Source organism: Rhinolophus hipposideros, assembly GCF_964194185.1.
Source record: "Rhinolophus hipposideros genome assembly, chromosome: 15".
Classification (NCBI taxonomy): Eukaryota; Metazoa; Chordata; class Mammalia; order Chiroptera; family Rhinolophidae; genus Rhinolophus; species Rhinolophus hipposideros.
This window is the reverse complement of record NC_138061.1, coordinates 24,607,157-24,622,035: the sequence shown is the minus strand read 5'-3', so window position 1 is coordinate 24,622,035 and position 14,879 is coordinate 24,607,157. Positions and strand designations below refer to the sequence as shown.

The following is a 14,879-nucleotide window of genomic DNA, read 5'->3' as shown; positions in this document are numbered from 1 at the left end:
GGTGGGCTGACTTATTGGGTGCATAAATGTTTAGGATTATTAGGTACTCTTGATGAAGTGACCCTCTTATTATTAAATGACTCTCTTTTTCCTTGATTATATTCTTTGCTCTGAAATCTGCTGGTCTTGTATTAATATAGCTACTTAAGCTTTCTTTTGATTAGTGTTAGCATGATAGATGGTTTTACATCCTTTTAGTTTTAGCCTATTTGTGTCTTTATATTTAAAGTGGTCTTCCGGTGGGCAGCGTTTAGTTGAGTCTCGCTTTTTATTTAACCTGACAGTGTCTGCCTTTTACTTGGGGTGTTTAAACCATTTACATTTAATGTGGTTACCAATTATGTTTAGGTTTAAATCTGTTTTGCTCTTTTCTGCTTGTCACATCTGTTCCTTGTTCGTTTTTCCTCTTTTTTCTCCCTTCTTTTGAATTGAGTACATTTTTTATGATTCCATTTTGTGTCTTTTGTTGGCTTATAGATATAACTCTTATTTGTATTTTTTCAGTGGTTGCTTTAGGGTATAGGGTTTATAGTATACATCTTTAACTTACCATAGTCTCCCTTCAAGTAATATCGTACTTCTTCATGCATACTATAAGAACCTGTCGACAGCGTACTTTCATTCCTCCCTTTTCCTTTGGCCTTTGTGCTGTTGTCATACATTTTACTTCTGCATATATTGTAAGCACCACCATATATTGTTTTTATTTGTGCTTTAAACGTTTGATTATCTTTTAAAGAGGTTTTAAAAATAGAAAACAAGGCTTGCATATTTACTATTTCTGAGCCTCTTCATTCCTTTGTGTAGATTCATATTTCCATTTGGTATCATTTTCCTTTTGCCTAAAGAACTTCCTTTAACATGTCCAGTAGTTTGAGACTGTGGTTGGTGAATTCTTTCAACTTTCACATAACTGAAAAAGTCTTTATGTTGCTTTCCTTTTAAAAGAAATGTTCATTGGGTATAGATCTCTAGGTTGGTCTTTTATTACTTTAAAGATGATGCTCCACTGTCTTCTGGCTTGTATTCTTTCTGAGAAGTCTGCTGTCATTTTTATCTTTGTTCTCTCTGTATATATAATGAGTCTTTTTCCTCTGGCTGATTTTAAGATTTTTCTCTTTTTCACTGGTTTTAAGCAATTTGGTGATGTTGTTTGTTGGTGGAGTTTTCCTCATGGTTCGTGTGCTTGTGATTTGTTGCTTCTTGGATCAATGGATTTATAGTTTTTAATCAAATCCGGACAAATTTTTTCTTCAAATACTTTTTCTGTCCTCTCTCACTTCATCTTTGGCATCTCGCAACATATATGTATTTTGAACCATGTGAAATTTTTCCACAGCTTACTGATGCTCTATTCATTTTCTTCAGTCTTTTCTCCCTCTCTGTTTCTTTCTGGATATTTTATATTGCTATGCCTTCTAGTTCAGTAGTATTTTCTTCTGTAGGTTTAATCTGTTAATTCCATCCAGTGAGAGCTGAATAATACCTTTATTTCCCACAGAAAATACATCTGAATTATTTGATATAGTTTCAATGCCTTACCACTTGCATAGAAGAGCTACATTCTTTTATAATAGTGATTCATTTTGCTATTAATTTCTGATTAGGCTATAAAATAACATGATGACATGTTATTTTCATCATCTTCAACATGATTTTCTCTTTATCGCTTCTCGGGTATGTATCAGTTAGGAGGCTTTGGGCTGCAAGTAACAGACAAACTGAATGAAATAATCAGGAAGTTTATTGGCTCATAACTAGAAGTCCAGAGGCAGAGAGACCACAAGTTCAACACTGGCTGGCACGATGGGAGTCTCTGGCTCTGTTGTCTACAGTGTCAGTTTACTTAATGGTTGCAAAACAGCAGCCAGTAGCAACAAGGGCTACATGCATCCTCATTCCTGTTCTCTAGAGAAAAACAGGCCTTCCATGCTCTCTTATAAGAATGCAGAAGACCCTTCCCAGAAACGTCTAGTAACCCTTTCCTTAAACCTTCTGCAGTTGGAATTGGGACACATGCTTACTCCCCTTAATATTTCTGGGTTGTTCTATCCCCAGAAGTTTTCATTTCTCTATCACTTTGGTCATTCATCCATCCATTCATTCGACAAACATTTATTGAGCAGCCACTATGTGCTGGGTGATATAATGGTACAAGGACATGGAGACTTTGGTACCTTTTCTCAACAAGTTTATGTTTTCAGCTTTTACTCCTCTAGCAGTGCTGAGGCGTACTGACTTCTTTTGACTCTTCCTTTCCAGAAGAGGCAACACTTGTTTAGATGACTACACAGTTGTCAACAACTGGCCTTAAGAAGCCTGTTAGCTTTGGAGAACTAAATCCATAATTTGAGTTTCCTCGATGCTTACTGGGATTTCCTTGGTAGACCTGTGCAGTTTCCCACTGGAAGACAGCATGGGCTAATTATGGAATTCTATGCAGGTTAATATGGCTAGAGTGAAGACTGTTACGGAGTTAGTGAGTCATGTAAAGAGATAGATTAGGCTGGGCCTGCTAAGCCATTTTAGGAAGTTTAGACATTATCCTAAGGGCAGAGGGAAGGCTTTGAAAGGCTTTGAAGGATGATATGGTTTGCTTTTTAAAGAAAGCTTATTTTGGTGGCATTGTAGAGAATGAATTGGAGGAGAGTAAAAATGAAAGCAGGGAGATGAACTGGAATAGTGCAATAGAGAGCTGATGGTGGCCTGAACTTGGGTGGCAGCAATGACGATGGCGAGAAGGAAATGCATTTGATGGATCTGTGGGAGGTAGAGCGATCCAATTGGTCTTGTCTGCCAATATACCCCAAGGGGCCAGATCCATTAAATACTTGTTAAGTTGAATTAATTGAAACCGGTTAGGTACAGTGCTAAGGAACACACAGACTGTGCCACTGTGGTGACCTTACCAAAGTCTTGACACCCTGTAGTGCTTTGGCTGAGCAGCAAGCAGCCATATAGCCTAAAAGCAGTTTGTTCTTTTTTTCTTTATTTTAATTAAAGTTTATTGGGGTGACAATTGTTAGTAAAATTACATAGATTTCAGGTGTACAATTCTGTATTACATCATCTGTATCTCACATTGTGTGTTCACCACCCAGAGTCAGTTCTCCTTCCATCACCACATATTTGATCCCATTTACCCTCATTTACCACCCTTCTCCCCCTTTACCCTCTGGTAACCACTAAACTATTGTCTATGTCTATGAGTTTTTGTTTCTTTATTTGTTTGTCTTGTTCCTTTGTTGTTTTCAGTTTTATATCCCACATATCAGTGAAATCTTATGGTTCTCGACATTTTCTGTCTGATTTATTTCTCTTAGCATAATAATCTCAAGATTCACCGTTGTCACAAATGGCACTATTTCAAAAGTTATGTGCATATTGCCACAAATTACCGTATATCATTAAACTATCATGGCAGCCTCTATGAGTCATTTAGGAAGCAAACATTTGTTGAGAGCTTGCTGTGTACATAACACTGCTAGACATTGGGGTACAAAGATGAATAAAATGTGGCTCCTGAACTCATGGAGTTCATAATCTAGTTAGGGAGGCAGACATGAAGGAATAGTTATTTCCCAGTGAGATAATAATTTATGTATAGCTGTATAGAATCAGAAATGGAGAATCAGGAACTGTATGCTGCCAGGAATCCGGAACAAAGTTAAGAATCAGTAGTTAATCAAAGAGGCCCATGAGTAACCCAATTTGATATGACTAAGTTCATGTACAGGAGCTTCTGTACTTTACTGATAAGATAAGCTCTCACAAAGAGCCTGTTTGCTTTTATTTTACACATTGTTTTATTTAGCTGGGGTCTCTCTTGTCTCAGAAGACAGCAGACCAGAGCAAATTGGAATAGTGGTAGTGGGGAGTGTGCGGTGGTCATGAGATGTGGGCACATAGATGACAAAAATAATATCTAGCACTTTGACAGCGAGGCAAGAGAGAGGAAATGTATTCAATGTAGACACTCAAAATTTCTATCCACCGTTCTCTAGTGGCAAACAGTTCTGCACATTTTGTTAAAACTTTTATTACACAGTCTAATAATTTATGTAAAGGATGACCTGAAATATGTGGTTGTCAACTTTTGTGTATCTGAATCACTTGGGGAACTTTAAGAAATAGTTGGACCTTTTCTCAAGGTGACTCTAACATGCAGCCTGAATTGGGAACCACTGCACTAAGGTTTAGTGATATTTATTTGGGAAGGAGGTATTATGGTGTGGGGATAAGAGGATTGATGTTAGAGCTAATAAGCCCATCATTTGCTAGTTGGGTGTCTTGGGCAGGTGTCGTATTCTGGAATATCATTTTCTTTATGTATAAAGTGGAGGCAGTCTTGTCATTTGGATTAAAAGAGAAAAGCATCTAGGACTGCCTGTAGCATCATGGGTGTTAGTTTTATTACTATTATTATTATTTGAAATAATCTTGATTTTTCTGTTTTCTAATTTCTGGGTTGTTTTTTTTTTTTTTTGTCCTATAAACATACACTGAAGATAATAGACAGCATTATCTCCATTTAAAATTTTCCTTCCAGAATTTTTTTTTGTGTGTGTGTCAGTAGCTACTATGTAAGCGCTGGTGGCCACTAGCTGATGATAAAAATCATTAAATGAGTAACTAAGAATTTTTAAGCAAATAATTAGGAATTCATGAGTTGTCCCTAATTTACAAAACGAAATTAAATCAGTATGTTGTGATGCTTCACAAAAGGTAGATAGCTGGTCCTTGAATAACACGGTTTTGTTCAATGTTGATGAGAACAAAAACAACAGTTGGTTCCCAGCCGGGGCTACTGTCGGCGTACAGTGTGCATGTCCTCCCCATGCCTGCGTGGGTTTTCCCTCGCTGCTCTGGTTTCCTCCCACAGCCCAAGATGTGAGGTGAACGGCGTGTCTAAATGGTCCTGGTCTGAGTGAATGTGGGTATGTGAGAGTGCACCCTTGATGGAAGGGATTCCGGTCCAAGGGGGTTCCCACCTTGTGCCCTGAGCTGCCAGGATGGGCTCAGGCCACTTAGGACCCTGAACTGGAATCACCGGGTTGGAAAATAATTATCTAACTTGTTTTTATTAATTTTTCTTAAGTGTATGTATAGCTCACATTTATTTCAGTGTTTAATATTAGAAGTGTTTGGGGTTTTTACTTAGAAGTTTGGTGATTTTTTTTTTTTCACCAGAAATATGCCATAGGAACTTAACTCTTGTTTATGTCAATTAGCCTATGGTAAAACTGGTTTTGTTATATGTTGTTTTGCTTAAAGTCACATTCCAAGAACCTCTCAATGACACGTGAGGACTAACTGTGTGCTATGTGGCCAGGAGCACACTGGCTTACTAGGTGTCTACACGAGAGCAAGTTTAGAAACACTTGATCAGGGAAATATGCTCACAGGAATACCAAAGTCGTCCTATGGTCTTGATAAATGAGGCATTGCTTTAGGTAGAAATTACAGTCTCTCTTGCACATTGCACCTTTGTGTTTTAATATGTATGAAAGTAGCTAATGTTTAAAAGAATGATTCAGTTATTTTCGCATTGAAAAAAATTTGAATTTTTTTTCAGCCATTTGTGGAACTTAGCATATCTGCTGAGGTGATAGAAGCCTGGGTGGGGGATCCCCCCTCAGTCGTTTCAAAACTGAAGAATTATTATTTTTTTCTTTATCATGAACATGTACCCACATTGCTTCTGGAAGAAGAAGGCGGGAGCTTTGCATTAGAACTAGAATTTAGGAAAAGGTAAATTTAGAATGATGGGATGTCGGTGAGGATAGAATGTAGAGTTGTTTTTTTTTTTTTTTACTAATGTTATTTTTTAGAGCAGTTTTAGGTTCACAGTTAAATTGAGCAGAAAGTACAGGGATTTCCTTTATACCCTCTGCAAAGCCCCCACACACCACCACCACCATACACAGCAAAGCTCTTTTTAAGAATAATTTGGGTTAGGTATGTGTTTTCATCAACTTTTTATCTGGCGTGTGCCTTACATTATAAGATGTGCTCCAACAACTTCAGACTTAATACATATTTTACATTCATTTATTCATTTGTCTGTTCACTTATTCAACAAATAATATTGAATGTCTACACTGTGGTATCCAGTAGGGTAGCCACTACACATACGTGGCTATTTCAAATTAATTACAATTAAATAAAACAAAAAATTCCTCACGTGCCCTAGTCACTTTTCAAGTGTTCAGGGGCCATACGTAAGCTAGTACAGACCTTCCTTACGAGTTTCAGTTCTGTTTAAAGCAAGTCAAAAAGGGCATTGCTTTTAGTTAGGAAAAAAAATACTAACTTTAGGATATGCAGGTAAGTAAGGGCTCTTTTATACAGTAGAACAATCCGTATATTTTTGCTGGTGAAATTGAAGGCATTTATTTGCGTTTATTCACATTCATTTATTTAGTTTCTTGTGCTTAGTGGTATTTGTAAGCAGAACTTTAACTTATAAATGTTCCTGACTGCTCTGATTAATCTTGTTAGGAGATAAACAGTAACCTTACAAGAGGCTTTTCTGGGCCTGTGTTACTATCGTCAGTCATGCACAGCTACTCTGGCTGTGGTGTCATTGTATTTGGTTCTGAGCCTTGAATGGAGTTGAAGAGTATGATGCCGTTCAGCAAAGAGCTGGTCGCCCCATGCGATGGGGTACTTTAATTGACTTTTGATGCATTACTGAGTTCTGTTTGAACTCTAGAAGTGGCATAATTAGTTTTCATTTTGTAAGCTAGGTAATGGTTTGGTCAGTTACCGTGCTAACGCTGTTCATGTTTTCAGGATAATGGCAGTGAAAAGCCACTATCTTCCAGTTCTACCTCGGGTGATATATGTGTGGGCAACTTTCTTTTCATTGACTCAGCAGTGACCAGAGGGAAAACAGGTTTTTCAAATATAGAGAGAGGGAGTGTGTGTGTTTTGGGGGTTGGGGGTGGGGTTAAGTATGTGTGATGGTGAATCAGATCTCTCCTGGGAAGGTGGATATGAGGGATTCCAAAGCTTTCAGAACTTTTCTCTTGGGCTTTAGGTCCTCTTTAGGGGTTGACTTAGTGCAGCATCAGCAAAGCAGGAGGGTCCAGCAATGCAAGTAATTGACCACAATGGCTAAGGCCAGGACTGCACATCACAAATGAGAACATCTAAGATCTGTCCATGTTAGGAGTGATCTATCTATGTTAGGAGTCTACCCAGAGGAGGACCTTCAGGGATCGAAAAGTGTAAGAAGCCTGATTAAGTCACAAGATGTCAGAATTCCAGAAAGAGGTGATACTAGTACTTCACGGAGGGGGGAATTGTTCTTTAGTTACTCATTTGTATACAGGATGAGAAAAATGGAGACTTTCTGCAGCCTGCAGGATTAATCAAAGACTCAAATCGGAGGTGTAGCATAAGTTCTGTCTGATCCTGTCTTGCTCCCTTGCGTTCTAATGTCAGCTGACATTTTTTTCTGCCAGTGCATACATGGAGACTTCTAAAGGAAGAGAAAGAAAAGTTGAGTTGCATCCAAACTAGAGCTGTGAAGTTGTTTATCTTGACAGGAGCGAAAGAGGATGACAGGATGCTTTGGAAAGCCATTGAAACTTTCTAAGGAGGAGACCAATTGATTTTGAGTGTAGCTATACAAAGATATAGAGACGTTAGCAACAAACCAACAGCTGCATATTGTGAACTCTAGGACCAGACATTTAGTGTTGATTGACACACATCAGAGAAATGTGAGGAACATATGGCAATATCAAGGTACTGCAGATAAGGCCATGTTCTTGAGAAACTAGTAGTCTAGATGGAGAGGTGGAACAAACAAATATGAAAGAAGTCTTAGGGGCCGGCCCGGTGGCTCAGGTGGCTGGAGCGGCATGCTCCTAACGCCGAGTCACTGCTTCAATTCCCACATGGGCCAGGGAGCTGTGTCCTACAGAACTAGACTGAGAAACAATGGCTTGAACCGGAGTGGAGGGGAAGGCCAATGAAGAGCGGGATAAAAAAAGAAAGAAGTCTTAGGGGCTTATACTGAAATATATACAAACAACTCAAAGGGAATAATGAAACTCCACATTTTATAGCAGAAGGAGGAGACTGTGTGGGATAACTGTGGATATTACAAGGTCTGCATTGCGGCATGGAGGCTTCTTAAGAAGGGGGAAGCCATGTCAAAGAAGGCAAACGGGAAAGAATAGGCGGAGGTGGAGAAGCAGATTGATGTTAAGAAAGATAAAGGTCACATCAGAGCCGTGGTCCTCAAAATGTTTACTGACCCTTTAGAGTTTCTGTACCCTTTCATCTTTAGTGGGTCTATGAGGCCAAAACTATTTTGATAATAATACTAAAATATTTGCCCTTTTAAAATTGTGTTAAAAAACATATAACATAAAACTTGCCATCTTAATCATTTTTAAATGTACAGTTCAGTAGTGTTAAATATACTCCAATTGTTATGCAGCCAATCTCCAGAACTTTTTCATCTGACAAATGTGAAACTTTATACCCATTAAACAACAATTTCCCCTTTTCCCTCCCCATCCAGCCCCGCTGGTAACCACTATTTTATTTTCTGTTTCTATGAATTTGACTGCTTTGCATACCTTATGTAAGTGGAATCATACAGAGTTTGTCTTTGTGACTGTCTTATTTCACTTAACACAAAATCCCCAGGATTCATCCAGGTTGTAGCACGTGACAGGATTTCATAGGCTTAAGGCTGAATAATATTGCACTGTATGTATAGACCACATTTAGTTTATCCATTCACCTGCCGGTGGACATTGGAGTTGTTTCTCCCTCTTGGCTATTGTGATGATACTTGGCCTTTTCACTGAGTTGACATTTACACTGACGATGCAAAAGCAGAAGAGAAGCAGAGAAAATCTGCTGGTGCCATAGCACAAATCCAGGGAGAGGTACTAGATTGTGCTAGTAGTCATTGTAGTCTCCATTGCCACACAGCTGCAGCAGGGGGAAATGTTTTGTTCCACTTCAGAATATATTTTCAATATTTTGTGTGACAAAATGGGAAATCAGCGTTAAGCAGTTCTGTTGCATACTGAAATGGTCTTTAGGAAAAGCATTTAGGCAGTTGTTTGAGTTGTGAGCTAAACCTAGCTGCTTTTGTCATGGAATACTATTTTCACTTGAAAGAATAATTGCTGGAAAAAACTGTGGTTTTCAGACTTGGGTATTTCACAGACATTTTCTTGCAAATGAATGAAGTAAAACAGCTTGTCACTTTAAGGAAAACAACTGTCAGTATTTATTGCCAATGATAAGATTTGAACTTTCAAGTGAAAATCAGAAGTTTGGAAAATTTGTATCTGCCGCTGTGAGTTTGATAGCTCCCAATACTTAAAACTTTTTTGATAAGATTAGTAGTGATATTAGTGAATGTGTTTTTTTTTAAATATTGTCCAATGAAATGTGTGAACATTAGTAAGATTTGCGTAGTTCAGTGAACCAGTATTTTCCAATATATGATGTTACAAAATCATGCATGGGTAAAAGCCATTCAAAGTGCAAGAAAGAGCAATGGATTTTAATGTTACAGAGTATGGAAACTTCTTTTTTTTTTTTTTTTTTTTTTTTTTTTGTGCCTCGCCGGGCCCCGGGACGGGCACAGCCGCCCGCCCCTCCGGGCCGCCGAGGGCTGCTCTACCCCTCGGTTCTGGCCGCCGGGAGCAGGGAAACTTCTTAGATAGGGTTTTAGGCTCCACATTGCAACTAATCTTTAAGAAACTCTGCTTGTTGAGTTTTAGTGCAGCATCAAAGAAGAATATTCATAATGATCTAAAAATGATGATTCATAAAATATTCATAAAAATGAATATTCATAATGATCTATTGAAATATCCTTCCCTTTTCCAACAACATGTCTGTGTGAAGCTGGATGTTCTTCATATACTTCAACCAAAATAGCCTATCAGAACAGATTGAATATAGAAGCAAATACAAGAATCCAGCTGTCTTCTATTAATCCAGGCACTAGAGAGATTTACAAAATTGTAAAACAACAGCACTCTTTTTTGTTTTAGAAAATATTGTTACTTTTTATACAGTATGTTAATGTGCAATGAGTTTATTGTTATATCTAAATTAGTAAATACTTTAAATTTTTATGTTTTATTTTCTAATATGGTAAATATAGATAGATGTAATCTATATACACTAGTTTTTTTAAAAATAACTTTTGAGAATATGAAGGGATCCTGAGCCCCAAAAGTTTAAGAATCAAGGTACTAGAGAAAAGTTATTCATTAAGCATGAATGGATGGGATCCAGAATGTCTGAGAGAAGAAGAAGGAATGGTTTTCAGAGAAGAGAAGCAGAGAAAATCTGTGAAGCATTGAAGTACAAAGATTATGATGGGAAATGAAAAGTCATTTGAGCTGGAGATGGATTGTCTTGCCTATTTCTTTTCTATCTATGGTATCTTGCGAGGTCACTATTTGCAAGAGTTTGGTGACAAACTCAGATGTCTGCCCAGCTTTCATGTGATAGAAGTGAGCTGTTACAGGCTGATTGGTGGATTGTGAGCCCTGTTCAGCACGGCAATTTGATTAGCATGGGAAAGAATGTGGTGAAATGGAATCTTTAGGACTGTGAACTTTCTAGTGTGTAACAGATTTTTACCACCTGTTGCATTTCCCGTAACTCACTCTCATGAAGTCCAGAATAAGTTCTACCTGACCTTATCCTGTGCACTAATTTACAACGTTATAGTGCAGCTCAAATATATGTCCTTCTCTCTTTTTTAAAAAAAAATGCGTTTTGTATGATAGAATAGGAAAGGTACTCAGCTCTACCTTTTTATTTTAGAACAGTTTCTACATGTTCTTCTTTTTAACATGTTTGCTTTTTTCTGTCCAAAGTAAGGAACTTTGTGGTCTCTATAGCAATGTGAAATCACCGGTAAACACAGGCTAGACTGTTCTGAGGGGCTTCACACTGGCTTTGTGTTCTGATCAGAGGTGGATTTACTACAAAGCTAAGGAATGATACCTACACTTCAAGACCCCTGACTTGTATGAGCCCCTTTTGTAATTTGTCATGTTGAATCTTTTCTTTAAAAGACGCCCCCTCCACTTGTATTAGCTTCAGGCTCCACAAAACCTAGTTCTGAGGAGTTCTGTGGAAGGGTCTTGGGGATCTAAGAGTTAGCTCTAAAGACAATGTTGGATGAGTAAGACGTATAAGGAAGGGAGTTTAGCTATTACACTTGAAAAAAACTCCATAGCATTGCTTTTCAGGGCATTTATTTCATTATTAACTCAACCTAGGGTAATGCTTATTCAAATTTAAAATAATTTAGAAGACAGAATTTTAATCTGTCTACCACGCAGTGTGTATTCTTAGCACCAAGAAAGAGCGCTCCTTTTCTGTATACTCAGCTAAAAGCCATTCTCACTTGGGCTCCTCTTCAAGTGAAGCCTTTGAAGAGAGGAATCAGTGATATTTGTACTTTTCAGACCCTCAGGCTCTGAGGGAATTTTAATATTAATTAAAGCCGCAATGCTCAGAAGCATCGACCAACTCTTAGCCTTCTTTTCTTTCTGGACTTTCCATCCCTTTTCTCCAGAGGGTTGGCAGCTATTTTCTCTCCCAATAATTACGTAACAGCAAGAGCAGTGGCGACAGCAGCACTGTGCTATCTGCCCACAGGCATCGCATGGTCTCTCTGAGGGCAGAGGCCCCACGATCCTTATTTTACAGATGAGGAGACAGCCTGAGGGAAGTTCGGGAACTTGCTGAGGTCACACAGCATAGAAAGTGCTAGAGCTGAGACTCAACCCTTGGTGTTTGACAGCAACATCTTTCCTTGTTTCTTCTTCCTGTTGTCAGTCAGGTATCTTGGAATGAGAATCTGAGAAAACTCTCAACACAAAGTACTGTCTTAGAGCCTAGAAGCTTTTTTTCTAAATTTGTTTGTTTTATTTGTATAATGTTTTATTTTTTAAACTGGGTGTTAGGTACACAGGCATTGTCTTATTATTATTTTTTACTACACTATGCAAATTTTATGAACATTCTTTTTATAGCTACAAAATTTTTAAAAAGAGCGTAGACAAGAATAATTATTGTTTCATGAAATGCATTTTTTGTCAATACAATTCTAACAATACAAAGTGCAAAGCAAAAAGCCCCATAAAAACATCATCACCCAGAAACACACATTAAGTGATAATCATTCTGTAGTATTCTTTATGTTTATATATAGAAAGGATAAATAGATAGGTAGAAAATTATTAAGATTGTTTTAGTTATTTAGTGTGCATAACAAACCTCCCCAAAATTTAGTGGCTTAGAACAACAAAAACCAGTTGTTTACCCAGGCCTAGAACTCTTTCATGAAGAGCTTGGAAAAGAGTGGTTACCGCAGCCAGTTTCAGAACTGGAGACCAAATATGGAGGAGTCCTTTAGCTATCTAATTTCAGTGGCCTCTAGGCAAACAGACCAGCAGTTGCCTCCTATACGTCAGTCCACATGGTCAATACTGTTTCATTCCTCTGTTAGGACATGGAGTCCCATGTGCCTGGCACATGTCGGCGCTTAATGAAGACACATGAACAAATGAATTAAATGGTGGTGCCTTTTGTGGACCTGGCCTCTTAACAGCAATTTCTCTTTTTGCCCGACTTAGGTATTTGGCTCGAGTGGGGGAGCTTGAAGCTACTGACACTGAAGACCCGAATCTAAATTATGGACTTGTTGTAGACTGTGGCAGCAGTGGCTCCCGGATTTTTGTTTATTTCTGGCCAAGACATAATGGGAATCCCCATGACTTGTTGGACATCAAACAGATGAGAGATCGCAACAGCCAACCAGTGGTTAAAAAAATCAAGCCAGGTACTAACCAGAATGTATTTTGTTGTTGATGAAATATATCGGCTACAGGCATATGAGAGAGGAGAGAAGGGCAAGAAAGCAAGCTCCCCTTTTCTCTTGAGATTCCGGTTAAGGGGAGCGGTATCTCTTTCATTGCCTCCCACCTCCTCTCAAATGAATGTTTAGGATCTTAAGCAGAGCCTCATAGAGTATCAGCCCTCTGAGTCTGTGTGATCTGCTTTGTAAAAACAGTATTTTGTCTTACTTAAGGAATCTCTGCAATGGCAGACACTCCAGAACATGCCAGCGATTATCTCCGTCCTCTGCTGAGCTTTGCTGCTGCTCATGTGCCTGTGAAGAAGCACAAGGAGACCCCCCTTTACATCCTGTGCACAGCGGGCATGCGGCTTCTTCCTGAGAGGTGAGATGCAGGGTCTGAGAAACACAGGAAAATGGGTGGCACAAGACTTGAAAGGCTGCTGTCCTCTGTGCTTCCCTGGTCTGAGCAGAGCCGCCAGTCCCCGCAGTAACTACACAACCAGTTGTTCACACCTTCGCGTCACTTGCTTCTTTGGGATCCATATCTACCTGAGAAGGCCATAATGGTTCTTAGTTTTGATTGAAGGTCAGGAGCAGTGGTGATGATGTTAAATTTGAATCATGAGGCACCTCGATGGGGAGCATAATAACAGAAGGGTAGTAGGAGGGTCACGGAGGGACTGGGTACCTGGGGCTAGTGTGAGGGCTCTGATAGGACTGCTGCTTTCTCTGCACCTTTCCTGGCTCCCTGGTGGGGCTCCTAGCAAAGCTCAGGCTCCAGAGCTTTTGACAAGTGTTTTCAACCCTTGCCCGTCTCAAGTCTTTCCCAGCTAACCTTGGGAGTTTCGCCCAGCATCTTGCCACTTGATCCCTCTTCCCTCACTGGGGGAGGAAGAGCCCCCTTCTTGTTTGTGATATCTCCCCTTTGACCACCTCCCCGACCCCTCCACACTTATTATGGTCACGGGGTGGGACTGAGCGCCCTTGACTTTAGAATCCATGCTCTGAAATGTTCATCGTCTCATAGGCATCAGATCTTTTTTATCAGCTTAAATATTTCTCCATGGTAAATAGCAGTTCCCTTTCCCACAAAAGTTTCCTTTTGTATACTTGGCAACAAAAATCTCAGTCATACGTATAGGACTCCATGCTGCTTATGCCAGACATGCCAGACAATATAACATATGTCAGTACTTCTTTCAGTGGACTTCTTTCCTTCTGTTTAGATGCGCAGTTACTGATTTCCTATTTGGTTTACTGCAGAGAAGTAGATTACAGTGGTACCTCGGTTTTCAAACATCTCCGTTGACAAACATTTCGGTTTACAAACACCATAAATTTTATGGATCTATGGTATCATTAGATAGAAAAATTCATGCTAAATTTTCAGTTTGGGGGATTGATTTTAAAGGTCTAGAATGGATTAATCCATTTTGCATTACTTTCTATGGGGAAACCACACCTCAGTTCTCAAACGTTTCAGAACTCGAACGGTCTTCTGGAACGCATTACATTAGAAAACCGAGGTACCACTGTATTTTACATAGCCATGAGAGGCCCTCTGTCTTTTTATTTTCCCATATATCTTGGTCTTTAAAAAAATTTTGTTGTGTTTTTACTTATTTTTAAAACCAAACTTTAAAATATTATGCCTTCAACCTTACGTCATTAAAGGAAATCTTAAAAGTCAAACAAACAAACAAACAAAACCCAAACCAAAAGCACTCATGATCCTACTACCCTATGAAAACTTTCATTTTGTCACATTCTCTTCTCTCTGTGCATATGTATTTAATTTCTACAAAGTTGTAATCATACTGTGCATGCAACTTAGGAGTTTTTGTTCCTGACATAAGTAATATTCATATCATCCAAAAGTTTAGAAACTTGGGAAGAGTATAGATGACACAGGTGGTGCCACATCACAAGTCTGTGAATAGCCTGAGATCTCACAACCAAGGAGGCAGGGAGGAGGGCCAGAGAAAAGGCTGACTCGGGGGTCAAAAATCAG

At 39.0% G+C, this 14,879-nt stretch overlaps 1 protein-coding gene across 1 annotated transcript in view; it reads left to right on the top strand.

Moving 5' to 3' along the window:
• Positions 1–14,879, top strand: part of ENTPD7 (ectonucleoside triphosphate diphosphohydrolase 7) — a 36,383-nt gene that overhangs the window by 2,021 nt on the left and 19,483 nt on the right. The window contains exons 4-5 of the mRNA XM_081074873.1: positions 12,645–12,850; positions 13,100–13,250. Of these exons, the coding sequence (XP_080930999.1) occupies positions 12,645–12,850; positions 13,100–13,250 (357 nt within the window). The remainder of the gene's footprint in view (positions 1–12,644; positions 12,851–13,099; positions 13,251–14,879) is intronic.